Source organism: Phalaenopsis equestris, unplaced genomic scaffold, assembly GCF_001263595.1.
Source record: "Phalaenopsis equestris unplaced genomic scaffold, ASM126359v1 Scaffold000511, whole genome shotgun sequence".
Taxonomy (NCBI): domain Eukaryota; kingdom Viridiplantae; phylum Streptophyta; class Magnoliopsida; order Asparagales; family Orchidaceae; genus Phalaenopsis; species Phalaenopsis equestris.
The window spans coordinates 1,292,777-1,319,691 of NW_018164951.1; the positions used below are offsets into that span (position 1 = coordinate 1,292,777).

The 26,915-nt window shown below is 32.7% G+C and overlaps 1 protein-coding gene across 2 annotated transcripts; it reads right to left on the reverse strand.

The window, feature by feature from the left end:
- Positions 1–7,484: 7,484 nt before the first annotated feature.
- LOC110028429 lies at positions 7,485–26,230 on the reverse strand. Of its 2 annotated transcripts, XM_020730263.1 has the most exons (6): positions 25,761–26,230; positions 24,340–24,445; positions 10,064–10,116; positions 8,581–8,712; positions 7,792–7,864; positions 7,485–7,679 (listed from the first exon to the last, which is right to left on the reverse strand). In XM_020730263.1, the coding sequence occupies exons 1-6, from the start codon at positions 25,941–25,943 to the stop codon at positions 7,588–7,590; spliced, it is 639 nt and encodes a 212-aa protein (XP_020585922.1). In that variant the 5' UTR covers positions 25,944–26,230; the 3' UTR covers positions 7,485–7,587. The 2 variants fall into 2 exon arrangements, with proteins under 2 accessions (XP_020585922.1, XP_020585923.1); XM_020730264.1 differs by lacking the exon at positions 7,792–7,864.
- Between the last annotated feature and the right edge of the window lie 685 nt (positions 26,231–26,915).

Consider the following 26,915-nt stretch of genomic DNA (forward strand, 5'->3'; position numbering starts at 1 on the left):
GAAAAACAAAAACAGATCAAACAGTATGTTGAGTTTCACATTGCAAGTACATAAATACACAAATTATTTAATGTTGATATTTTTAATTGTCTAGATATATCAACAAACTTATGCAACCTCGGCGGTAACTTCTTGAATTATTTGACAGACTATCTAATATTATGAATGATGCAATGAATTTCTTAAAATTTATTATGTGAGCATAACATCGAATATAAAATAAGTGTCCCTTTAAATGCAAATTCTCGTCATAAAATTTGATTTCAGCAAGATAACAACCTCATTATTATTACTAGCGTTATTTATGGTGATAGTAGAAACTTTATCTTGTATATTTCAATTTAACAAACAATCACATATAACATCACAAATGAATGTATCAGTATGAAGTGGATCCAATTCAATAAAATTAATTATTCATTTTGAAACTTTCGAGATTGATTAATATAATGAGCAGTTACACACATATATCTGATTGTTTGATTAGAAGTCCGACAATCATAAGTTAATAAAAATTTATGAAAATCCCTAAGTTGTTATTTCAACTTATCTTTTTCAAACTCATAAATCTTCATACAATAACTTTTTATTGTGTTTTTGAAACTTTCTCATAATTTGAATTTTTGACTTCCAATAAAATGTTAAGTCATGTATGTTTAATAATATTAAATGAATACTCATGCACTATAATCATTTTAAAATTTATCTTTCTAACTTTATGTTGATCATAACTCTTTGGATCGTGAAACATTATGATCTCAACATCTTCATCAACATCAAGTGACATGAAATTCAATAATTTGTCTTTTTTTCAGAAAGAACAATTGCTTGCTTACTCTTAGCTTTTATTTGTTCATATTCTCTCAAATGGCGTAATACTTGAGAAGTGGTTATTGTTGTAAATTTTTTGAAATTTTGTTCGACGACATATGATTGCCAAAAAGAAGTTGTGATTTCTTTAATAGGAAATGTTGCATTCATAAAATTTTTCTACACTTTGACTTCCTATTCCTACCTTTCTTAACGAGGTCTTCTTCATTGCTATTATCAAATGACAACTTTTGATAAAATTTCAGGTTATACTTCTGGCTCTATATTTCGTGAATTAAGATTCAGATTTTTTGCTATTCTGAACTTCTGCTAGCAACTTATTGCATGATTATTCAGATTATAAAAGATCTAATTTGGACATAGTTTACAAAGTATATGAAATGAAAAAGTAGGAATTGAGTAGCAATTTAACAGGATTAACAACAAGTAAATAGGCCAATAAATATTGAAAGAAGAATAAACACAACACACACAAAACACTTGCAAACAAATGAAAAGTATGAGTTTTTTTAAAGTGTTGTTTCTACAAATGTTGCAATATTTGGTTATCAGTCTATGCACCCTACTAACATGAAGAAATTATTGAATACCTTAAGGAAATTAAAGCAGCACGGAATCGGCTTCGCAATTATAGGTAGATTACTTTTTTTACTAATTATATAGAAGGTTGACATAAAAAGGTGGCTACCGAAGCACTAATATTGTGAGCATAAGAAAATATGGAAAAAAGGTTAAGGGAAAAAATAGGCTATTTATAATTCTACTTGACACATATATCAATGCAGATAAACACATAAAAATTTGGTTAGAATCCCATCAGTCATGGTTATGAGATGAAGTGCTGTTTATACGAGGGATATTTTGTAATTGAAAGGAATTAGACATATTTTCTAAGAAAAAAATAACAAATAAGTTTCTCTAATTTCTACTATTATGAAGCAAATAGAATGAATTTTCTCTTTTATGATTGTTGTACACAGAAGGGGCAAACTTGTCCAAAAGTAAAGCAACACGATGGATTTGTTAACTAGTTTCCAAAGAAGACTCATATAGCCGAGCTTGAGGCTTCTGCATGCCAATAAGGAGATGAATTTCCACTAAGAAGTAACTTGTGTGCGAAATGTGAGGGTAAATAATAAAACCAGCCTAGGCATTGTAACTAGTAAGTAGTAAAATAAAAACTAAGATAAACAATAAACCCACTTTATAATAATTAAATACATCAATAATAATGAAATATAACCCATGACAGCTGATATTGAAAATGCACAATAGCCAACTCACAGCATACGAACACCTACTATGGATCATGAAATTATCATTCATGCCCTAATCATATTTTTTTCAAGCATTATTATGGCAACTAATGAGATACAACATCCTCCAACTTCTAAATTACTTGAAATCCAATTCTTGTGAAAAAATAGCACTGATGTAAATATTTTGAATTGGGCCCACGTAGTGGGATTAAGGCTTTGTTGTTGTTGTTGTTGGGCGAATACTTTAAGCAAAAGTTTCAGAAAGGCAATTACACATGAAAAGTTTTATGGTATACATCTTCTTTTCTCTTATATTTCACTGCAAGTTCTGTCATTTTGCATAAGCAAGAAGATAAATTTATAAATGGATGGTCATTCACGCAATATACCGTCTGTATATTGCATCACTATGCTTTACCAAAATAAAGTGATGCAATATACAAACGGTATAAAATCATATGTAATGTAAGTTATGCAGTATACAAGTCAGGTAAAGTGATGCAGTACACAGTGTGGCATCCAATACACAGACTATGAGAGTAGCGGATCATTATAAGTGCGACATCTAATGTAAGTTGTGTATATTATACACTAACTATTTTGAGCATAAAGAGTAGCATCCAAACTGCTTAAACAATTAAACTTGTAGTGTATTAAAACTTATATTTAATCTTATCCATATGACATTTAAGAATGCACAATAACCAAATCATATTTTACAACAAAACCCTTATATCAGATCTAATCCATATAAAAAATCAGATCTAGAAGCAGTAGCAGAATCACAACACAAATGCTTTAATCTGTATGAAATTAATGCTCAAACCGGTATGAATCACAACACAATTGCAGAATAACCGACTCAAATTTAACAACAATATATCAGATCTCATTCATAAAGAAATCAGATCTGGAGGCAATAGCCGATTCACAACACAAATGCTTGAACATGCATGAATCACCGCATAAATGCACAATAGCCGACCGAATCAAATTTCACAACAAAACCCTTATATCATATCTCATCAATAAAGAAAAAACCAGATCTATATTCAATATGTGAGATTTCACCACCAAAACATCAAAACAAGGTTTCACTCAAAAAAATCTAAGGAAATCTAAAAATATTTAAGAAAAATTAAGCTAAAAGGCGAACCTGAAGATAAATATGAAATAGTAAAGAAAACATACTCAAAGATAACACCTCGGTAGCCAAACAGGCAACCAAGCTAGGATATCTAGCAACCAAGCTAGAATACCAAGCAACCGAGCCAACGCTGACTCTTTGAGGACAAATAGAAGTAGAGATTAGAAAACAAACACAAACGACAAACCCAAAGCTGAGAAGGAGAAGGCTCAAAAGCAGAAGAGGTTACTGAACCCGAAAGCTTTTGAGAGGGGAGGGGAAGGCCGGGGCTTAAGGTTTTTTTCTTTATATATAATGTATTATATTAACTATATATTTTATATGATATAAATATATAATATTTATATAACTAATAGGAATATATTATTATTAATAATTTATTATATACTTTAATTTATAGGAATTAATTTTTTAAAATATAACAATTTTCCTTAAATTTTAATTAATTATAATTAATTTTTGGATATATATATATATATATATATATATATTCAAGCCGAACACGAGTTAACAAATTTTTGTTCGTGTTGAACTCATTTACATTTTGAGCTTAAAAGAGAATTCGTGTTCGGCTCGTTTGGCTTGACGAACAAACCGAACAGGAGCTATTTGCGAGCGAACCATTTTGACAGTTCTACTGCTGACTACCATGCGGTTCAAAGATTGAAGAAACAATTTCATTTCTATTTTTCATTACATGCACTTTATTTTAATATTGGACAATTATTATTCAATGGTTGGTTTGTTGAGCTATTTGTGTTGTACTTAATTATTAATTGCCTGCGTGGAGAAGAGATTTCTTTTCTAAGTTGCTATTTTGGAGAAGAGATTTCATTTCTGAGTCATTGCTTTGGATGGTTTAACAAAGTCTCTAGCATTTCATTTAATTTTTACATACAAACCATTCAATTCTAATTACAATTACGCCATAAATACAACAATATTATGAATTTTGAAATTTAGTTTTCCTTGTGACTGTTAATACTTAATTGGTTATTGGCTACTATGGATTGATATTATTTTTAAGGAGAAAATTCAAATAAATACAAATATTGAAGGTGGATAACAACTGGAAACAGTGTTTCTATAACGTAGTTGTTCTGGTTTTACATGAAATGTCAATTGAACTGCTTTAGAGATGTTTCAGTCGATATAGAGATGTTTCAGTCGATATTATCTTCAATTAAAATATTTTAGTCTGAAAAAAAAAATGCTTTATAAGATGAACAATGTCATGAAACATGATTCTGTGCAAAAAAGCGGGAGGTTGCAGAGTTAGTTAACTAATGTTGATTCCCAATGCGTTCTTGGACAACCCTTTCTGGTTCCTTCTTGTTTCTATTATGTTGTAAAACTGGTTTTTGGTTTTATGTATGTTGGTCACTTATTACGCACCACAACTAAATTGAATATTAGTTTTTCATGTTGAAAAAATGTTTTATCAATTGTATTGCCATTCTCTTTTTGATATTTATGGGGTACCACAGGCTAGCATTTTGATGGAGTAAACTGTGCTCGGCTTTTTAGTTTGAATGAAGAATATTTCATTAATATTCTAGACTGGAGGGGCCATTCATGCAACCGTGATTTTACAGCTGATTCTTTATTTACATCAAAATTGTCATTTTCTGAATCAGCACATTTATTTTTTGCATCTGTTCTCTTATAAGAGAGCATTTATAATATGCATCAAAATTATAATGGCCACATGTTTAGTTGATTGGTAGAAATATATCAAATGATAGTGAAACCTAGTAAGTTCTTAGGGCGTGTTAAAATGTAAAAGTTATTACCTTTAGATGTTTATAGGATTAGTATGTTGCTTTGGAAACTTTGAAGCATAAGAGTAACATAAAGGCGTAATTTTGGTGATGCACAAATATCGTTGCTGTAATTGGGTGAAATGATGGAACTTGACGGCTGAGAATGTGAAAAGCTCTACGGATTGAGACAATTAAAGGGAGCGAATTTTTTTTTTCGCATTTTTGAAGTCTTTACTTTGGCAAGTTGGTTTCGAAAATTTACAGTTAGAGCATTTTCTGAACTTTCTGTGATGCTGAGCTTGCTCAGAATGCCCAGAATGCTGTAGTTGCAATGAGCCTTTTTGACTGCTGGTTTTCACATATAGAATGCTGGCATTGAGCCTTTTCTCTCCTTATGGTTTATTGGTTTTCCACTTGTGCTGGGAGTAAGGTTTTTAAGCTATAATTTTTTGTTTATTTTTTTGTATTTGGTTAAGATGTTATTAGATGTTATGATGATTACAACATCTTATTATGGGCATGACATTCATGTATGCAACCATTTTGAAGATAAGAACAAATAAAGTTGCTCAGGATTATTATTCTTATTATTTTATGCTTTGGAAGGCAAACACTACAAATCATAATGGAAGATTACAATAGTTTCTGGAATTTAAATTGACATCTTAGATACTAACTCTAATTTTACTATTCTCGGAAGGCAGATAAACCATGCAATTATATAGTTGATCTACATGAAAATAATTTTAAGTTCATAATATATAATCTAAGCTTTAATTAATAATTACATTTTAATTTTTATTTTCGTTACCAATTTGTTGTTTATTTTTTGTACTAATATATAATTAAGAATTGCAGGTACAAGATTGCTACCGGCTCATAATTCTTCACTTACTAATTGGATTGTCGATCGAGCATAAAGATGAATGAATGAGTACAAAATCAGAGTAATTTTTTTTTTTTTTTTTTGGTATTGTGTGTATAAGCTATAAGGGTATGTATAAGTGTTATCTTGTAAAGGTTAACATGCAATATAATTATTTTTTTTATTTTGATTTTTATTTGTATTCTGGTTTAATTTGTAAATTATAAATTTGTAATACATTTGTTTCTTTAAATGAAAGTAAAATTTTGCAGTAATATACTCTTTATTTAGCCAAAAAATATTAATATCAAGCTCAAATTACTGAGAACTAAATATTCAATGTAAATATTAAACATGCTTATGTATGGCTCCAATTACATCATCATTGCCTCAATGTACTTACTTCAAAGACATATCAAGCTCAAATCAAAGGTTCCTTCGATTATACATGAATGAATAGACATATTTGTAGAAGATGAAGCTACATATGAGGGGCATAAGACAATATAAAAATATAATCTATGAATTAATGAATATTTAATTTAAAAATTATTATGTAAAAGAATTAAATCCACGTCTGAGAGTTGAAGGTTATGCCACTTGAGCTTAAACGCAAAATAATTTCTTGGCTACAACGATAGTTTTTCTTTGTTTTATAGGGCCTTTTACATTACATAACCACACAAATCTTTATGTATTTACGTATCTAGCATTTCAGTCTTTTTATTTGCATGCATACCATTCAAACATTTAGTACTACACCGAAAATACCACTATTACTTCTTCTTAAAGGTGAAATACACCTTGTGATGCATAGTCTTGCGACACCAAAGTTGCTATTAATGTAAATATCAAACTTTAGGTATTACATATATACATATGAATTGTGGTATATGTCGGAAGATTATGCCACTTGGGCCTTTAATGATTGGGCAGTGGTGATTCAATGATAGAGTTTGGTTGGTGCAGATCAGTCGGTAATTGTTCGGTGATGGTGGTTGTTCGTGGCAATTTGGCTGAGTCAGTCAGTCGATGGTGAATTGGTAAAACTGGTTAAGTGAAATTTAAATGTTGTTCTAGAGTACAAGCTCTCTTCAATCACTACCATTCCCCTCTCCTATACAAAGATAAAAATCTATTTATAATATCTCCAAAATTTTAATTATATTTCAAGTGTTTAATTTTTGGCTCATTTACACTTGAACTGATTCACATTTAATGTTCTTTAATTCATTTGATTAAACACAATTCCTATATATCTAATCTAATTTGTGGTTGGGTGAGTTCATGAAGGCCTGATGCTTCCCTACATCAATATATAAAACTAATTTCAGCATTCTACCTTGATTTCCTTCCTCACATCAACATGTAATGGGTATGTTTTATACGACTTTTTATAAATACTTATTATAATTTTATAAAGTAATCAAAATTTTAAAGAATCAAATCACCTCAAAAATAATAAAAGGCATTTATATTAATACCACCCAATTCCTTTGTATTTACAGATCTAACACATAAATTTTACTTCTTACATTTATACCACCCAAATAATTGATATCACATACAAAATATCATTAATTTAACTTTAAATAGAAAGTGAAATACAGGCTATGTAAAAACTGAAGTTTAGGTTAGCTGTGTAAATACATAAGAATTGAGTGGTATGTATGTAAATCTTCAAGATAAAAAACCACCCTCACCTCTACATAAATTCAGAAATTATTTGGAGTCATGATCTGAAGAAATTGTATCTTCCGACTGCAGCTTTAGACCCTTCCCGCAAGCAGCAATGAGAAGAGCCTCAGCACGACCTGCATAAATATTTATTTTTTAATGCGAGAATAATAAATATATAATGTCAAATGAAATAAATAAATAAATAAATAAATAAAATGTGTTCCAAGGAATATAGAATGGAAATACCATGATCTTTCTTCCTCTTCAAGAAGGAGCTCATTGATGGAAATAGAGTAGATGCTGTTTTTCTGCTATCATCCTGATAAAAAGCGATATTTATGAGTTTGCGAATAAAACTAGGGCTATCAAAAAAAGCTCGTTCGTGATTCGTGATTAGCACCGTGTTCGATTAGTTCATTAATCAAGCAAGCAGAACAAGAGTAAGTATTTCGAGCTCAATTTTGAAACAGGCCGAACATGAATATAGCTTCGCCTAGTCTTATTTGGACTCGTTTTGGCTCAAAATAAAAAAAAAAATTAGATAAATAAAATTTACTATAACCTTTATATTATGGATATTTATGCTTTAATTAAAGATTATTACAATTTATAATTTTATAAATTATTCAAGCTAAATTCAAGTCAAACATGAGTTGCAAACCAAAAAAGGAATTAGAATAGAGTCGTACACGTACATGATATTCACGAGCTATTTCAAACACGAGCTGATTACAAAAAATGAATTTTTGAAAGAACTGAACACAAATAAACACCGAGCTCGATAAAGTTCAGTTTGTTTACACTCCTACCCGCAACAGTCGGCCAGAAGAAATGAACGAAAAAAATTGAAGCAAAAAATAATAACAACAAAGGGGCGGGCGAACATGATTGTAAAAATTTCATTTTGTACATCATAATCAAAGGTAAAAGGTTGTTTATTTATTAATTAAAAACATAAATGATGTTTAGTCTTCAAAAATTAGAAAATGAGCTAGAATTCTAAGATGGGGTGAGGCAATCAGAGTGTGCACTAACCTTGCTATAGGAGCTCCCAAAAATTTGGAACTGATCCTTCCAAAGACGAGAAGTTATGGGAACAACTGAGAAGCCGGAAGCCACAAGAATCCCAATCCACAATCCGTATGTGAATCCCCCACTCCACCACCCCTTCAAAGCACCCAAAAAAAAAAAAGTAAAAAAAATTACATAAATATCTGAAAATTCTTATGTATTTACATGTCTAGTGCCTAAAATTTGATATTTAATATTTAATATTTACACTTATAACACCTTGGTAACATAAAATTATGCATGAAAATATTTATTTTGTTTTAAAAAGATAGTGATTGTGGTATTTTTGATATGACGTTAGATATGCAAATACATCTCGAATAAATTTGCTTCATAGAGATAAAATACAACGAAAGTATTCAACTTGTACACCCATATTCATCCAAGCCTTGATAACAAAAAAACTAATAAATCTAAAGTGGATTCTACAACTTGCTATAAACTGTCTCATGTTGCCTTACAAGCTTAGTACGATAAGTTTGGTATGGACATCGTGTATTTAAAATGAGCTTGATTAAGAGAATCAAAATCTTCTCCTCGACAAAATCAATTTCCCCCGAAGATCTCAGCTACTCGTCTGAAATATTCATTTACCAAGAGAGAGTTCTTGTTAGAAGTATTCAGCAAAGTTGATTGAGAACAATAACAGCAACACTATGATAAGTTTAATACTTGTTAATTTTATAGCTCAATCATGAAACGTTGAATTTGTTAATTTTGCAGCTCAATCATAAAACATTGAATTAGTGCTATATTAATCATGCAAGTGCACTCTTCTGATTCTTTGGTAATCCACAGATACATTCATTGATGTTGCTGGATAAACTGAAGTGAAGCCCAGAAGGAAAAGCTCTTTTAAATAAAAAGTTTACAGCCTTGGTGGTGGATTTCACTTTGCCATTTTTATTCGGGAAGTTTACATATCTAGCACACAATTCTTTATGTGTGTACGTATCTCACGGCTAAAACTTCATATGTACATACACTTTGGTGGTGGATTTCACTTTTAAATAGTAGTAATGCTGCTACTTTTGATGTGATATTACAGAATTGAATGCTATGTGTGTAAATATGAAAGTTTCAGGGTGACATATGTAAACACGTAAGAATTGTGTCCGATGTATGTCAATGCCCATTTTAATTTTGATTTGCTTCGAAGAATCTACAAAAACCAATCAGCACAAAGCAACCATCACATTATTTTATCAAGGTTGCATAATACAGAAAAATTTTTATCATGATGCTACATTGGAACTTGGTAAATGAAGTTTAAATTAGGAAGATATACATATCACCAAATTCTTATGTATTTAAATATCTAACAACTAAACTTCAATATCTATGCATGAAAAGGTGCATTTCACTTCTACAAAGTTAAAATTGCGAAATTTTTGATGTGATATGAAAGATTTAAGTGATATAAATCTAAAAAGTAAAGTTTTCTGACCTGTTTTCCATCCTGTGGAAATGGAGTTGACTGCTCAATATATGCTCTCGTTCCTGATGTATCAGCCATCATTTTTTCAGTTAATGAATGGCAAACAGCACCAAGAGAACAAATTAGAAGAAAAATAGAAGAAAATCACGAACAAAAGGAGCACATAACGCTAAGTCGCAGAGGAGTTCAACACTCACAAGCAAGTATAGACGATAGTAACATGGCATGAATAAATAAAAGAAGATTTACATACTTACCACCAAATTCCTATGTACTTGCATATCTAACACCTAAACTTCAATTTTAACGTACCTTTAACTATCATAAAAAGGTATACTTCAATTTTAAACCTTAAAAATGGTGGTATTATTTATGTGATGAGAATGATTTGGGTGGTATACACATAAATAGTAAGTTTTGGTGTTAGGTATGTAAATACATACGAATTGGGTGGTATGTATGTAAATGACGCAAAATTAAAGCATAAGCATAAGGTTTCAAAAGAATAAGAACATGCATTGCAACAGGCATCATAACTAAATAGAATTTTTTAGTTAAAGGCTAAATATGTGATTTATATTGGAATATTAGAATATTTATTAATACAGAATTCTGTCTTAATTACTTTTATTTGCTTTTATTTTCTTTCTTTTATTCCTTTATTCAGCTTTTATTTATTTCCTTACTATTATATCTTGTAATGGGTATTTATACCCGTCTTTGTATCAATAAGAAATACCATGGGGCCATGGCCCTAACCAAGCTCCAGCCGGCTGGCCAGTCACACGTACTATCTTCTCCCCAAATCGAGTGGGCCAAGTTCACGCCTCCTCTGCCGAGCAATTGGGGCCCAGCCTTCTCTAATTAGAGCCTCTGTTCTCCCATCATATCTATCCCATCCCCACTAATTTGGAGCTGCTGTTCAAGAAGGTTTCCAGTCAGACTGTGCCCAGAACTTGTCTCCTCTAAGCTTTTCGTCTTCCTCCTAGAGTCGTAACCGCAACCACTTGGAAAAATCCGATGGTCTCCTATGGCGTGGTTGACGGGATTCCTCGAGGTCGAGGTGGTCTTCACACCGGAAGTCTTTGAGTCAAGGGGGACTTCCCCACAGTAGTCATATCCCTTGCAAAGCGCGCCCATCTTATCTGCTTCGCGACCCCGTTTGGCACAGTCCCATGGGTTCATCGGCAGCATCATCATATTTAAGAATTTACCAAGGTACCAGTTTGGAAACCTTCGGAGCAAGATGTTCCCAGCATACTTTACACTTGTTTCAGTGTGTGCTGCTTCTTCATTGGCAGCATTTGTGTATCTCCATCCGTGTAAATCTGCATCACCTCTAGAACGATACTAACATGGATTTCTCCTTTGTTCTCTTCGCTTCAACCTCTCCAACCTCCTGGTATTCACTCACTTGATTGTTAAGATTACGAAGAACAGGCACAAGGTCGAACGGAAACTGAGCATCAGCAAAGGCCGGGGGCTCTGAAATTTTGGTGGTTGCAAAAGCAAACCTTGAGCTCACTGATCGCAGGGTCGGCACGGTGGTTTGGGAGTAGGCGTGTAAACAAACCGAACACGAAAGAACAGAACTCGTGTTCGTGTTCGGTTGAAATTAAGTGTGTTTGAAATAGGCATGTGTTTGAAATTATTCATGAAGTTACTATTCGTATTCAGTTTGATTTGTTTGAAATGTTTGAAGTGTTCAAACTATTTGAATTGTTCAAATTGTTTGAAATCTTTCAAAAGCTTAAATCTATATGAAACTAATGTTTAAACATGTATGAATCACAACACAAATGCAAAATAGCGGAAACACAACTCACAATAAAAACATAATATCATATCTCATCCATAAAAAAATTCAGACATAGAGGCAATATGCGAGGTTTCACTCCCAAAAACTAGGTTTCACTCAAAGAAATTAAATAAATTTAAAAGAAATATAAAAAAAATTAAGCTAAGAGATAAACATAAAGATAAATACGAAATTACAGAATTTAAAATAAGCTAAGAGACGAACATGAAGATCAAATTAAAATTTATAAAATTTATTTTTTTAAAATATGATAAATTTTTAGAATATATAATTATTTTTAAAATATGATAAATTTTTATATATAATTATGTTAAATTATTTTATATTTCGAACAATAATGATTCAAACACAATTGAACAAATAACTATTCGTGTTTGGTTTGTTTATAAACCAAACGAAAAAAAATTATTCATGTTCGTCTCGTTTGCTTATCGAATGAATCGAACACGAACTCTTCGACAAGCCAAACTGTTCGTGAAAAATGAGCTTTTTTGAGAGCAAGACGTGCCAAACGAGATTGAGGAGGTATATGTGAAAGGCCAGAAGGCGCCCAAGTTGGCCCAGTCGTGGCCAGTAAAATCCAGCAAACCAGAGTGTTGGCAACTGCTACCGACCGAGCAAAGGCTATTGGTTTCCAGGCTGAACCAACGACGGAGCGGTTCTAAACTTGGGGAAAAACATATGCTGCTGGGGGTCTTGCTACAACTTTTGAATCCAACACAGTACAACCAACCTCTACCCAGAACAATCCAGAATCCTTCAATTCTCTTAAAAATCAAATGAAACACTTAATCAAGCTGCTTGGATCCAATTAGCTCTCTTTCAGCCCGTCAACCGTCCATGTTTATCAAGGTACCAATCTTATGACACTCACCTCTTCGGCCTCTTCTAGTCCATCAATCAAACCTTCTTGACCTCTATCCTTGCTCGCGAAAAGATACTATTAAAATTGTTGACGGGTCCCAAAGTTCCATTACTAGAAAGGGTCTGCTGTTAAACAACAAGTCTAACTCTAAAATCTGAGTTACATGTACATCTATTGAAGCGTAACATTTTATCCGTCAGTAAGCTGACATATGACATCGATTGTATTGCTCATTTTTCTACTGATGTCTATCTTTCAAGGTTGTCATTCGAGGAAGATGATTGAAACTGCTAAGAGGGTTGACGCACAAAGAACGAGGGCACTCCACCTAGCAGTTGCAAATTACGTCATTACACTGAATGTCCTTTTATGTTGTTACATTGTCTTTTAGGTCATCCTAGTTTCCAATAATTAAAACAATTATATTTGTTGATGTTTATTAGTAAAAATCCATCTAATTTCAAATGGAAAACCTACTAGTTAGCTAAACATCATCGTTTTCCTAATCCACCCCACAAAAACACATCTTACGCTTCTTTCTCTCTTATTCACAGTGACTTATGGGGACTTTCTCGCACTCATAGCTACATCAATAAATGATGATTCCTTGCTTTGATTGATGACAACACTCAAATGACCTAGATCTTTAGTTTAAAGACAAATTTGAAGCGACTGTCACTTTCCAAAACTTTTACTCTTTCATTTTGGACCGAGTTCAAAACTCCTATTCAAGTTCTTCGAATTGACAATGATTGTGAATTTTTTAACTCAATATTAGAAGAATTCTTAGCAAGTAAGAGTATCATTCATCATAACTTATGTATTGACACTCAACAAAATGAGGTAGCTAAAAGAAAAAAATCAACATCTCCCCGATGTTACTCGCTCTATTATGTTTCACTCAAAAGTCCCAAACTACTTTTGAAATGACGTCATTCTTACAGCCACTTATCTCATCAATAAAGTACACTAAAAAATTCACACCTTCGTACCCATTTAGTCGTCTTGAGATCGTGTTTTCCTAACAATCAGATATTTTCCACTTTAGGTTCTAAAATTTTTGGATGCATACCCTTTGTTCGGAACACAACTCCTACTCGCAGTAAAATTGATCCCAACTCTATAAAATGTGTTTTCCTCGGATACTCTGCCAATCAAAAGGAGTATCAACGCATTGACCCTACCACAAATAAGGTATATGTGAGTGTTGATGTCCCTTTTTTTGAAAGTGTTACGTACTTTCCTAACTTGACCTTAGTGAGAGGGAGCTTGAGTTCTTGAGTTCCTGTGGATGTCCCACCCACGTCTCCTACCACTAAGGAGCCCTCTGTCCCTTTAGATCCATGCGCACCACCTCTCACTCTCCATGTCTACACTCGACGCATTCGTTCTGATGCACCTACTTTGGAGCTTGCTAACCCCTTGCTGGAACCTGAATCCCCTTCGGATGACATCCCCAGCACTGCGCCAACTCCAAAAGAGGAAAATTCCTCTAGTCAGGTATGCAATCGGATAAACTCTCTCTATCCCATGACAAACTGTCTCTCTTCGCAGATTATCACAAACATACAAAGCATTTGCTACGACCCTAACTAATCATCAGCTTCCATCTACTATTGAGGCCGCCTTAGCAGACACAACCTAGAAAGCTGTCGTCATTGAGGTGATGAATGATCTTCAACAGAACAATACTTGAGGCATTGCTGATCTTCGTCAGGGAAAAAAGCTGTAAGATGCCAATGAAATTTTAGTATCAAGTTTAAATCTGATGGATCCTTTGAACGCAACAAAATACGGTTGGTTGTCAAAGGATACTCACAGACCTACGGAGTTGACTATGAGGAGACATTTACTTAAGTTGCTAAATTAGACACAATTCGGGTCCTCTTATCTCTTGCAATGAATCTGAATGGACCATTATTTCATCTTGATGTCAAGAATGCATTCCTGAATGGTATTACAGAGGAGGTATACATGACCCTCCCTCAAGGCTGTGACTCTACTGCCTCCCACAGACAGGTTTGTATTATGCGAAAATCTCTTTATGGATTGAAGCAATTACCACAAGCATGGTTCGGGAAATTCACAAAGGTGGTCGTATGCCATGGATTCACTTAGGCCCAATCAGACCACGCTCTCTTCTTCCGACATTCCTCCAGCAGACAGATAGTTATCATTATTATCTATGTTGACGATATTGTTCTCACAGGTAATGATCTACAAATATTGGACACTCTGAAAGGCATTCTTATTACTTCATTTGAAATAAAAATCAACATCAATAAATGATGATTCCTTGCTTTGATTGATGACAACACTCAAATGACCTAGATCTTTAGTTTAAAGACAAATTTGAAGCGACTGTCACTTTCCAAAACTTTTACTCTTTCATTTTGGACCGAGTTCAAAACTCCTATTCAAGTTCTTCGAATTGACAATGATTGTGAATTTTTTAACTCAATATTAGAAGAATTCTTAGCAAGTAAGAGTATCATTCATCATAACTTATGTATTGACACTCAACAAAATGAGGTAGCTAAAAGAAAAAAATCAACATCTCCCCGATGTTACTCGCTCTATTATGTTTCACTCAAAAGTCCCAAACTACTTTTGAAATGACGTCATTCTTACAGCCACTTATCTCATCAATAAAGTACACTAAAAAATTCACACCTTCGTACCCATTTAGTCGTCTTGAGATCGTGTTTTCCTAACAATCAGATATTTTCCACTTTAGGTTCTAAAATTTTTGGATGCATACCCTTTGTTCGGAACACAACTCCTACTCGCAGTAAAATTGATCCCAACTCTATAAAATGTGTTTTCCTCGGATACTCTGCCAATCAAAAGGAGTATCAACGCATTGACCCTACCACAAATAAGGTATATGTGAGTGTTGATGTCCCTTTTTTTGAAAGTGTTACGTACTTTCCTAACTTGACCTTAGTGAGAGGGAGCTTGAGTTCTTGAGTTCCTGTGGATGTCCCACCCACGTCTCCTACCACTAAGGAGCCCTCTGTCCCTTTAGATCCATGCGCACCACCTCTCACTCTCCATGTCTACACTCGACGCATTCGTTCTGATGCACCTACTTTGGAGCTTGCTAACCCCTTGCTGGAACCTGAATCCCCTTCGGATGACATCCCCAGCACTGCGCCAACTCCAAAAGAGGAAAATTCCTCTAGTCAGGTATGCAATCGGATAAACTCTCTCTATCCCATGACAAACTGTCTCTCTTCGCAGATTATCACAAACATACAAAGCATTTGCTACGACCCTAACTAATCATCAGCTTCCATCTACTATTGAGGCCGCCTTAGCAGACACAACCTAGAAAGCTGTCGTCATTGAGGTGATGAATGATCTTCAACAGAACAATACTTGAGGCATTGCTGATCTTCGTCAGGGAAAAAAGCTGTAAGATGCCAATGAAATTTTAGTATCAAGTTTAAATCTGATGGATCCTTTGAACGCAACAAAATACGGTTGGTTGTCAAAGGATACTCACAGACCTACGGAGTTGACTATGAGGAGACATTTACTTAAGTTGCTAAATTAGACACAATTCGGGTCCTCTTATCTCTTGCAATGAATCTGAATGGACCATTATTTCATCTTGATGTCAAGAATGCATTCCTGAATGGTATTACAGAGGAGGTATACATGACCCTCCCTCAAGGCTGTGACTCTACTGCCTCCCACAGACAGGTTTGTATTATGCGAAAATCTCTTTATGGATTGAAGCAATTACCACAAGCATGGTTCGGGAAATTCACAAAGGTGGTCGTATGCCATGGATTCACTTAGGCCCAATCAGACCACGCTCTCTTCTTCCGACATTCCTCCAGCAGACAGATAGTTATCATTATTATCTATGTTGACGATATTGTTCTCACAGGTAATGATCTACAAATATTGGACACTCTGAAAGGCATTCTTATTACTTCATTTGAAATAAAAATCAACATCAATAAATGATGATTCCTTGCTTTGATTGATGACAACACTCAAATGACCTAGATCTTTAGTTTAAAGACAAATTTGAAGCGACTGTCACTTTCCAAAACTTTTACTCTTTCATTTTGGACCGAGTTCAAAACTCCTATTCAAGTTCTTCGAATTGACAATGATTGTGAATTTTTTAACTCAATATTAGAAGAATTCTTAGCAAGTAAGAGTATCATTCATCATAACTTATGTATTGACACTCAACAAAATGAGGTAGCTAAAAGAAAAAAATCAACATCTCCCCGATGTTACTCGCTCTATTATGTTTCACTCAAAAGTCCCAAACTACTTTTGAAATGACGTCATTCTTACAGCCACTTATCTCATCAATAAAGTACACTAAAAAATTCACACCTTCGTACCCATTTAGTCGTCTTGAGATCGTGTTTTCCTAACAATCAGATATTTTCCACTTTAGGTTCTAAAATTTTTGGATGCATACCCTTTGTTCGGAACACAACTCCTACTCGCAGTAAAATTGATCCCAACTCTATAAAATGTGTTTTCCTCGGATACTCTGCCAATCAAAAGGAGTATCAACGCATTGACCCTACCACAAATAAGGTACGAATTCAGATCTCTCTAGTACTTCTTAGGCATGGAAGTTGCTCGGTTATCATAGGGTATTTGTATGTCTCAGTGAAAATGTGATTGACCTTTTGACAGAGAACAATCTTCTCATGTGCAAACTAATAGTTGTCCCTATGGATACAAATGAAAAACTTCTTGATATTCTCAATGTTGTCCTGTAAACAAAACTCACTATCAACGTCTTATAGGAAAACTCATCTATCTTACCCATACATGCCCCGACATATGCCAAGCTGTGGAGATAGTCAGTCAATTCATGCATGGTCCCTACGAGTACCACCTTCAAGCTATCTACTAGATTCTCCACTATTTAAAAGGGACATCGGGCTCACGTTTGTTTTGTTTCTCGCCAAACCTCCCATTCTACTGCAGTTTACACGTACGCGGATTGGGCCAGGTCTGTCCATTATAGGCAATCTACCTTGGGGTACTGTTCATTTGTATGAGGAACCCGGTCACATAGAAAAGTAAGAAACAGTCTGTAGTTGCTCGGAGCAGTGCGGAAGCCGAATTTCGATCCATATTCCTGTGAATTCGTAAAGTTGGCTAGTTACGCATCATGCTCCACAAACTACGTATGACTGCCTCCACTCCCCTACAGTTCTTCCGTGATAACAACGTTGTCATATGCATTGCTCACAACCCTGTCCAGCATGATCGCACAGAGCATGTAGAAATTGACCGCCACTTCAATAAGGAAAAGCTCGAGCCCGAGTAAATTTGTGTTTCGTTTGTGTCATTTAGTGGTCAGATGACAGATATTCTCACAAAAAACCCTCATTGGTCACTGTTTGATGAGTTCAAATCCAAGTTAAACATGACTGTTACCTATGCTTCAACTTGAGGGGGAGTATTAAAATATTAGAATATTTATTAATACAGAATTTTGTATTAAGTACTTCTATTTGCTTTTATTTTCTTTCCTTTATTCCTTTATTCTGCTTTTATTTATTTCCTTACTAGTACATCCTATAAAGGGTATTTATACCCCTCTTTGCATCAATAAGAAATATCTTGGGGTTCTATTCTAACAGTTTACTTATTTAATATTTGTATAGGTAGCAAATTAATTATACAATTTATACTAAAAGATTTAGCTACACTCATTTGCTAACGATTAAACTTATTAAGAACCTTGAAAATGAATTTTATAAATGTTTTGTCACATGCCACAAATCAAATGACATTTAGTATATACATGATGCAAACTAAAGGTATTATTACAATTTAAGTGCAACCATAGTATTAAACAAGATTTTTCATAAATCTCAAATTTTTTTATGAAAATATCATCTAAATAAAGGAATACTTTATTGCAAAAATAACTTTATTATGGTAAGTGCTAAATCGTTCAATTTGCCGATTACAAAAACGATAGATAACAAAATATCAAAGCTTGTGTGATAAAAAAAAAAAAAGGTTTTGAATAGCCAAAATCATATTCATGGGGAGATAAAACAAAAAGCTATTCACCCACTTATAGATATAGAAAAAATCCATAATTCAATTCCTAGCCATGATAATAGAGAAGCACAAACAACAAGAAGGAATCCCTAGTATTTGGATAAAAAAATAATTGCAAATTAACTCCCTGCAATTTCTTCCTCTTATAATACCAAATATCAACATCAAAGGAAGAGAATAAAGCAAAGCACTGCCTCCTATGGTAGCACCTTCACATTAACATGCCCTTTTTAAGAATCTTTAACTTCCAATGAATTTAGCATCAGATATTTATAAAGCAAATTTGAGCCTAAATTTTGTGTTTTCTGCAAAGAATATATCACCCGATTACACTGATTGCCACTGCCTTGCTGGAATACACCTCAGTAATGAAAATATTTTCATCATCCAAAATTGATTCATAAAAAGGCTAAAAAGGCCGAATAAACTTATTTGGCAGAGGATTGGATGTAGATCATAAGAAGATGGAAAAAAGGAAGAAGCCAAAGAAGAATTTGACAATTTGCACATGAAATAAGGTATAAATCAGACACATTAAAATCTAAATTAATAAAGAAAAATTATTTTGCAAATAATTTTTCCTTGGACTTGGAAATTTAATTGCATCAATTTCTTAAAAGATCCTGATGAAATTTTATATTAGATTTAAACATAACATAATTTTATCACATTTAAAATTTACAAAAATCATATTGGCATAAGAAAAAAGCTTGAAAATGTGATAACTAATAGGCAATTTTTTACGATTATCGTCAAGCACATTAGACAAATAACACGAATAATAAGATATAAGAAAACTAATGAAAATGATAAAAAACTAAAGTAATATCTTAGGGATACTACTGATGGCCTATAGTTAATTTCTAGAGAAAAAGATAATAAAGAAATTATACGCACACAAACTATGAAATCATGATATATTTATATGCAACAATAATCTTCTTAAAATAACTAAACGAAATGGCAAGAGAAAAAAAAGGGGAAAAACATAGATTTTAGGAAAATGCACATTTAAAATTTAACCAGATTGATGAACTTTAACATTTAACACTGTCATTGCCCAGTCCCAAACCCCGAATGTGAAAAGTGAAGGGTTGCGTTAGGTAGTTGATAGCCAACGTAAAATTTGTCGAAAAATCATGACATAAATCTTTTTGCTTATTGTGTAAATACTTGGGCATACACTAGAAGCAACATGTTATATGACCTAGATACAGTGAAAAGTGAGCAAAAGTCGCTAGACCGGCATCTGAGTGTAGCGTTGAATAAGTAAGAATTCCAACATTACAGACGTTTGTGGGTAAAGAAGTTAATCCATGAAACTAATATTAGGATAGGATATTGGAATATAAGTACTCTCACAGGTAAATTAATGAAATTAGCTGATATTATGATTCCTGGAAAAATAAATAATTTATGCATTTAATAAACTAAATGGGTCAAAGAAAATAATAAGAAAATTGATAGCTTAGATTTTAAACTTTGATATTCAAGCAAGAGTCATGCTAGAAATCGTGTAGGTGTAACTATAAATAAGAGTGAAATATGATGTTGCAAAAATTAAAAGAATTGGAGAAAGAATTATTGCCCTTAAGATTGTTGTTGATACTAAGATTTTTGAAATTATAAGTGCTTATGCTCATCAAGTAGGTTTAGATATAAGTTCTGAAGAAAAATTATGGAATGACCTAAAATAATTTATACAAATGATGCCACTTGAAAAAAAAATTTTGATTGGAAAAGATTTAAATGAACATGTCAAAAGAGCGGTAAAAGATTTTAGAAATATTCATGGTGGCTACATTTTGGAGTGATTAATGAAGAAGATGAAGTTATATTAAATTTTATTTTAGCGTATGATTTTGTTATTGTTAATACTTATTCAAGAAAATAGATGAGCATATTATTACTTAAAGAATGAATCTAATAAAACATAAATTGATTATTTTCTTATGAGAAAAAGATATTGTCAAGAATGTAAAGATCGTAAGTTCATTTTAAGTGAGAATTTAAGTAAACATCGATAATTAATTTTGAATTTTAAGATGAAGAGTTATAAAATAAAGAATGCTACAAATCACTGTCATAGAATTAAATAGAGGCACTTAAAAGACAAATAAAATTATTTTTACGAGTAAGCTTCAAGATTTCAAGATTAGGGTTGTTTACGAAAAAGTAAATTCTATATGTGATAAAGTATCAACACTGTTAAACAAGTGACAAAGAATATACTTGAAGAATACAACAACAACAACAACAACAACAAAGCCTTAATCCCACTATGTGGGGTCGGCTACATGAATCCTTTTTCTCCATTGCGTCCTATATACTTGAAGAATTAAAAGAAAAATTTTTTATAAATAAAATTAATAGGTGGTGGAATAATAATGTGCAAAAAAAGAAAAAAATATAAGAATTTATGTTATAAAAATAGATTTAAATGTAAAAACATAGAAAACTGGGAAAAATATAAAAACCCATAGGGAGTCTGAGAGAATAATATGTGACGCTAAAAATTTTACCTTTAGATCTCTTTATAATAGATTAGATACTAAAGAAAGTGAAATATATATATATAAACTGGTCAAATAAAGAGAAAAGAAAAGTAAAGATTTAACTTAAGTAAAGTGTGTTAAAGATGAAAATCAAAAAATATTTTTCTTAGAAAAAATATTCAATATAGGTGGGTGAGTTATTTTGATAAACTTTTCAATGACGTTTCTGAAAATACGACCGACCTTAGTGATTTTAATATCGTTAATAATAATAAAATATTTCATTTTTACTGTCACATTAGTAAAAAAGAGATTGAAGATACTTTAAAGAAAACAAAGAATGGAAAACTTGTAGGACCTGATAATATCTCAATTGAAGTGTGAAACTACTTAAGAGATTTGTGAGTTTCTCGGCTTATAAAACTCTTTAATATTATTATAAAAATAAAAAAGATGCATGAAGAGTGGGGAAAGGTATTTTGGTCTATTTTTAAGAATAAAAAGGATGCACTAGTGTGCAAATTATAGAGAAATTAAGTTGATTGTGTCATGCTTTAAAATTATGAGAGAGGCAACATAGGTTAAGACGTATTACAAAGAAATCTCATAATCAGTTTGGATTTATGTCAGTTTACTATGAAAGTAATACATCTATTGAGAGGTTTGATAGAGAAGTAGATAAAAAATAAGAAGGATCTACAAATGATTTTTAATAATTTACAAAAAACTTACGATAAAGTTCCAAGAGATATTCTTTGAAGGGTACTAGAGAAGAAAGGCGTTGATAAGACTTATATTCAAGTCATTACAGATAGGTATACTAGATTTGTTAGTTATGTTCGAACAGAAGGAGGATTAATCAAATATTTTTCTATTTCAGTTGAATTACATCAGGGATTAGCTTTAAGCCCATATCTTTTTGCTTTATTTATGGATGCGCTTACTAGACATTTACAAAAGGATGTACCTTGATGTATGTTTTTCGTTGATGATATCCTTCTAGTAGATAAAACTAGATAAAGAGCTTAGGAAAAACTTGAAATATGGAGGCTTACTTTGGAGTTTAAAGGCCTTCGTTTGAGTAGAGCTAAAATTGAACACATCGATGTAATTTTAGTAGTAATGCCTGTAGTGACAAAGTTGTAACTATGAGTGATCAAATTATTAAAAGGATTGAACGCTTTGGATATCTCGGGTCTATTGTTCAAAGCGATGGAGATATAGATGGGGATGTAATTAGTAGAGTTCAAGTTTGTTGATCGAAGTGAAGGAATGCCTCAAGCCTATTGTGTGATAGAAAAGTATTACGTAAATTGAAAAGAAAATTTTATAAGATTGTGGTGAGACCTACAATGCTCTATGACGCAAAATGTTGGCCTTTAAAAGAGAAGCATAAAACTATGTTAAGTGTTTTTGAGATGAGAATGCTTGGGTGGATGAGTAGCTTTACACTTGGAGACAAAATGCGAAATGAATATATCCGTGATAGGGTTGGTGTAGCTCCAGTGACAGACAAAATTAGGGAGAGTCATCTTAGATGGTTTGGTCACATTAAAAGCCAACCATCTGGAGATCCGGTTAGGTTTGATGTTTTAATTCGACTTATGTTAAGATAGAAAGAGTTAGACCTAGAAAGACTTGGACATATTATATAAAAAATGATCTTAATTTATTAGAATTAATTGAAAATATGACACTCAATAGGATGCAACGAAGAAAAAGGATTCATGTAGCCGATCCCATTTAAGGCTTCTTGTTGTTGTTGTTGATGAGCTTTAAGCTTATTTTAAGGCAAACAACATTAAGTATTCGCATAAAGCCTTGACACTAGTTAGTTTTTGTTAGAAGATTAATTCTATACATTAAAAGGGATATTATTGATTTTTCTTGAACTTTAACCATTGGCATGACAATCAAATTAGACGACTATAATACTTCTGAAAAATCAAATATGTGTAAACATTTACGTAAGTTTTTTTCAGTTATGGCTTAGTTCAACCTAAATTTCTCGCAATGAATTTTAATGAAACAAATGATAGAAATAAAATTCTATAAAGGCAAATATTGTTTACCTCAAAAACCTATAACTTTGCATAATGCTAATGCATACCATAGTTATCTTATTAAAAATCCTTAATTTGACTTTGATTATATAGTTGATTCATATATTCATTGAATGACAATATTTCTCTTTTAAGCTTATGTTTCATACCAACCTGTGATTATTCCATACACATCTCCATAATATTAAACATGTAGAATCAATTGTGATTTAACACATTTGAATATTTTAAAATCGGATACTTATATATTTCAAAAGGAATGTTTGAAATCATTGATCCAACCTGAAAATTTTCAAAAAGCATCATCTCTGATCAAATATTGAGATGTAGTTTTAAACGCTACGATAGTTATGTAACTTATGTTATTGCTGGCTAGAATCAAAACCTATCAAATTATGTTTAGATTGCATAATTAAATAACAAAATTTCTTATTGATCGAGTTAACGTCCAACCAATAGTTGGCATGATGACGTGATCATAAATTAGGTACCAATTTCAAACAATATTATCCAAAATTAGAATTTCTTGATGCAACAAATACAATGCACAATAAGCATTCATGCAAAAGAATTTGTGGATTCACAGGCTACAATTTAATCCAGCTTTAAACCAATAAATATAAAGAGACAATACTTGAACATAAATAATAACCAATAACAAAATGATAGAAATAATCTAAGAAATTCAGCAATGATTTAGAATCACATAAAATCAGCGAGCATTCTAAATAATTTTCACAATTTGAACTTTTGACAAGCCAGAGATGAACATAATCGAAAAAATAATAAAGATAATACCACCCATATCTTTCTTATAACATAAAACATACCACCATTGTAACTTCTAAAAAGAGAAATACACCTTTTCATGCATATGTAAGGTGCCATTTATGTAAAATTTGAAGTATAAATACATAAGAATTGAGTGGTGTGCATGTAAAGTTTCCAATATATATATTTTTTATTTTCAGAAATCATACCAGGTGGAGCGCCAATACTATGAAGCAATTGGACAATAGACCTCACATCTATGCGCTTTCGAGTTCTTTTTCCAACCAAGACTTGCAAGTAGGGGGTGTCAAACACCTGCAAGCTCGACTAATAAGTACTGCATTCATTGCTCAAGCAATTAGAATACGAATAATAACATCACGAATATCTCTACGAAAAAACTAAGGGTGTGTTTGGGGCTGTGATGTAGTGCCGCACCACAGTTTTTTCTGTTTGACAGAACTCATTTTGTGTGCTTTTTTCAAAAAACTGCAGCCAAAAGCTGCATTTGCCACTAGATCTGACTACTTGGGTAGCTGCTGCAGTTAGATTATATAAAAAAAAAAAAATTGTAATAGCCACCACAACTTCTTCTTCTACAGAAAATTCACAACAACTTCTTCAAACAGCGGAACTGCCCCAAATAGACCATATATAAAACAAAGGGATAGCTACATAAACGACACTCAGAACATTGTTATTCACAAAACTAGCATCAACGTTATTCTTTTTGAACCACCGAAACAATGCATTTACACAGATCAAACCATTGAGAATTTGATAACAATGAAAAATATGGGTTGGGGTTTTATCGTGGATTTTGATATTGGAGTGAGATTGTAAGAATTTGAAAAATCAATGAAAGATGGTGCTAGATTTGTAAATAACAATGTTTCGAGTGTTATGTATGTAATTTCCCCAACAAAATGCTAAGTTAGAAGTGCCATAGTTTGATGGTAATAAGACATGTTATCAAAGTGTTACAAAAAAACCAAAATTTGAACAAGACAACATGTCCCAATAACAGAACAATAAATTATCAAAAGAATTAGATAAACCAACTTTAAAACTTACAGTAAGATTGCAAAATGAACTCCTCTGTAGCTATGTAATTGAAAAAACAAAGGGGCATGTACATACATAACACCCAATTCTTATTTATTTTCATATCACCCAAATCTTTCATATCACATAAAATGCCACTATTTTAACTTTTAAAAAGTCAAATACACTTTTCACGAATAGGTAAGGTGGTATGTATGTAAAAAATGAAGTTTAGGAGTTAGATTTGTTTCTGCTGGAAAGGCATGCTCCACTTTGATGAAAACTGAAACGAAACAATGCTAGCCACTCTCAACTTCAACATTTGCAGGACATAGAAACTTGTCAAGGGCTCATATATTTACTTGAAGGTAAAAAGCAGGCTTCGAAAATTATAAAGAATAGTTAAATTCACCATTTTGTTGCTAGATTTGAACACCAACATTGATGTCATGTGAAATGATTTCATTTTCACAAACAAAACTTTAAAAAACAAAATATTCATTTTCTTTCAAACACCAAAAGAAGCCATAAAGGGCAAAAAAAATCAAAAGAAAATGCAAAAGAACAAAAAACAAAAGCTGCTGACCTGAGCTGTGCAACCAGAAGAATCTTCTTTCACTAGAGCCAAAGCCCCTGAAACATCCGGATCGATCCCAATGACCCACTTAGGGCTAGAAACCCCCTCGAGCTGTTCTGTTTCCTCAACGGGAAGCCTTCCCATTTCACAAATAGGGAAATGAATCCAGCCAGTTCTCCTTGAGCTCAGCATTGTTAATCCTAACCCTAGATGTTCCAGTGAGCGCTGCAGGCTTTCTGCAACGAAAGTTGTGTGGAGAATGCCTGGAATCAAGAGAAGCGGTGCAGATTAACTTAAAATTTGCCGGAAATAGGCGCAGTTTGCATCTGAAGGCGGAGGAGACGGAGTTCATGGGAAGGGTTTGGCGGGAGAGGTCTGAGATCGAAGTGAAACGATATGCGACAAGGAAGAAGGCTTTTCTCGAGATTTTCCTACGGCTGTCGTGTGTGTATATCAGAGTCCTTCGAAAAATATTAAAGTGAAACTGAACATGTTAGTGGAGTGATACCGTGAATTTATTTTGGGAGAAGTTATTAATGGGTTATTGGGCTATTAACTTCAATAACATCCTAATAATCACTCAATAATTAACTCAATAATTTTTCAATAACTTCTGCAGTTCCAATTCAATAACTTTGTGCAATAACCCACAATAACCAAAAATAACACTCCAATAAACTTTGTGGTTTCATTTCAATAACTCTAGGCAATAACTCCCACAATAATACCATAATAAACCTTCAATAACATCTGTGATTCCACTTTGATAACCCACCACATTAATCTCCACAATACCCCTAATAACCTCCCAATAACCCCTAATAACCTCATCAATTTCACTTCAATAACCTAACAATAACCTCCGTGATGTAGCACATGTGGTGACATATTACTGGAGTCTGTAAATAGAGCTACGTCCGGAGTCCGGACAAAAAATTTTTCCACCAATTTGGCTTGTTGTTTGCGAATAGCTCATGTTCAGTTCGTTAGGTAACTTGTGTTCAACTCCTCCATTAAGTCTAACGAGCTGAATACGAAAAAAATTTTAAGCTTGAAATATAAACAAGTTGAACAAGAACAAAAATTTGTTCGTTCATGTTCAGCTTGAATTGACTCGAATGTTAATATTATATATATATATATATATATATATATATATATATA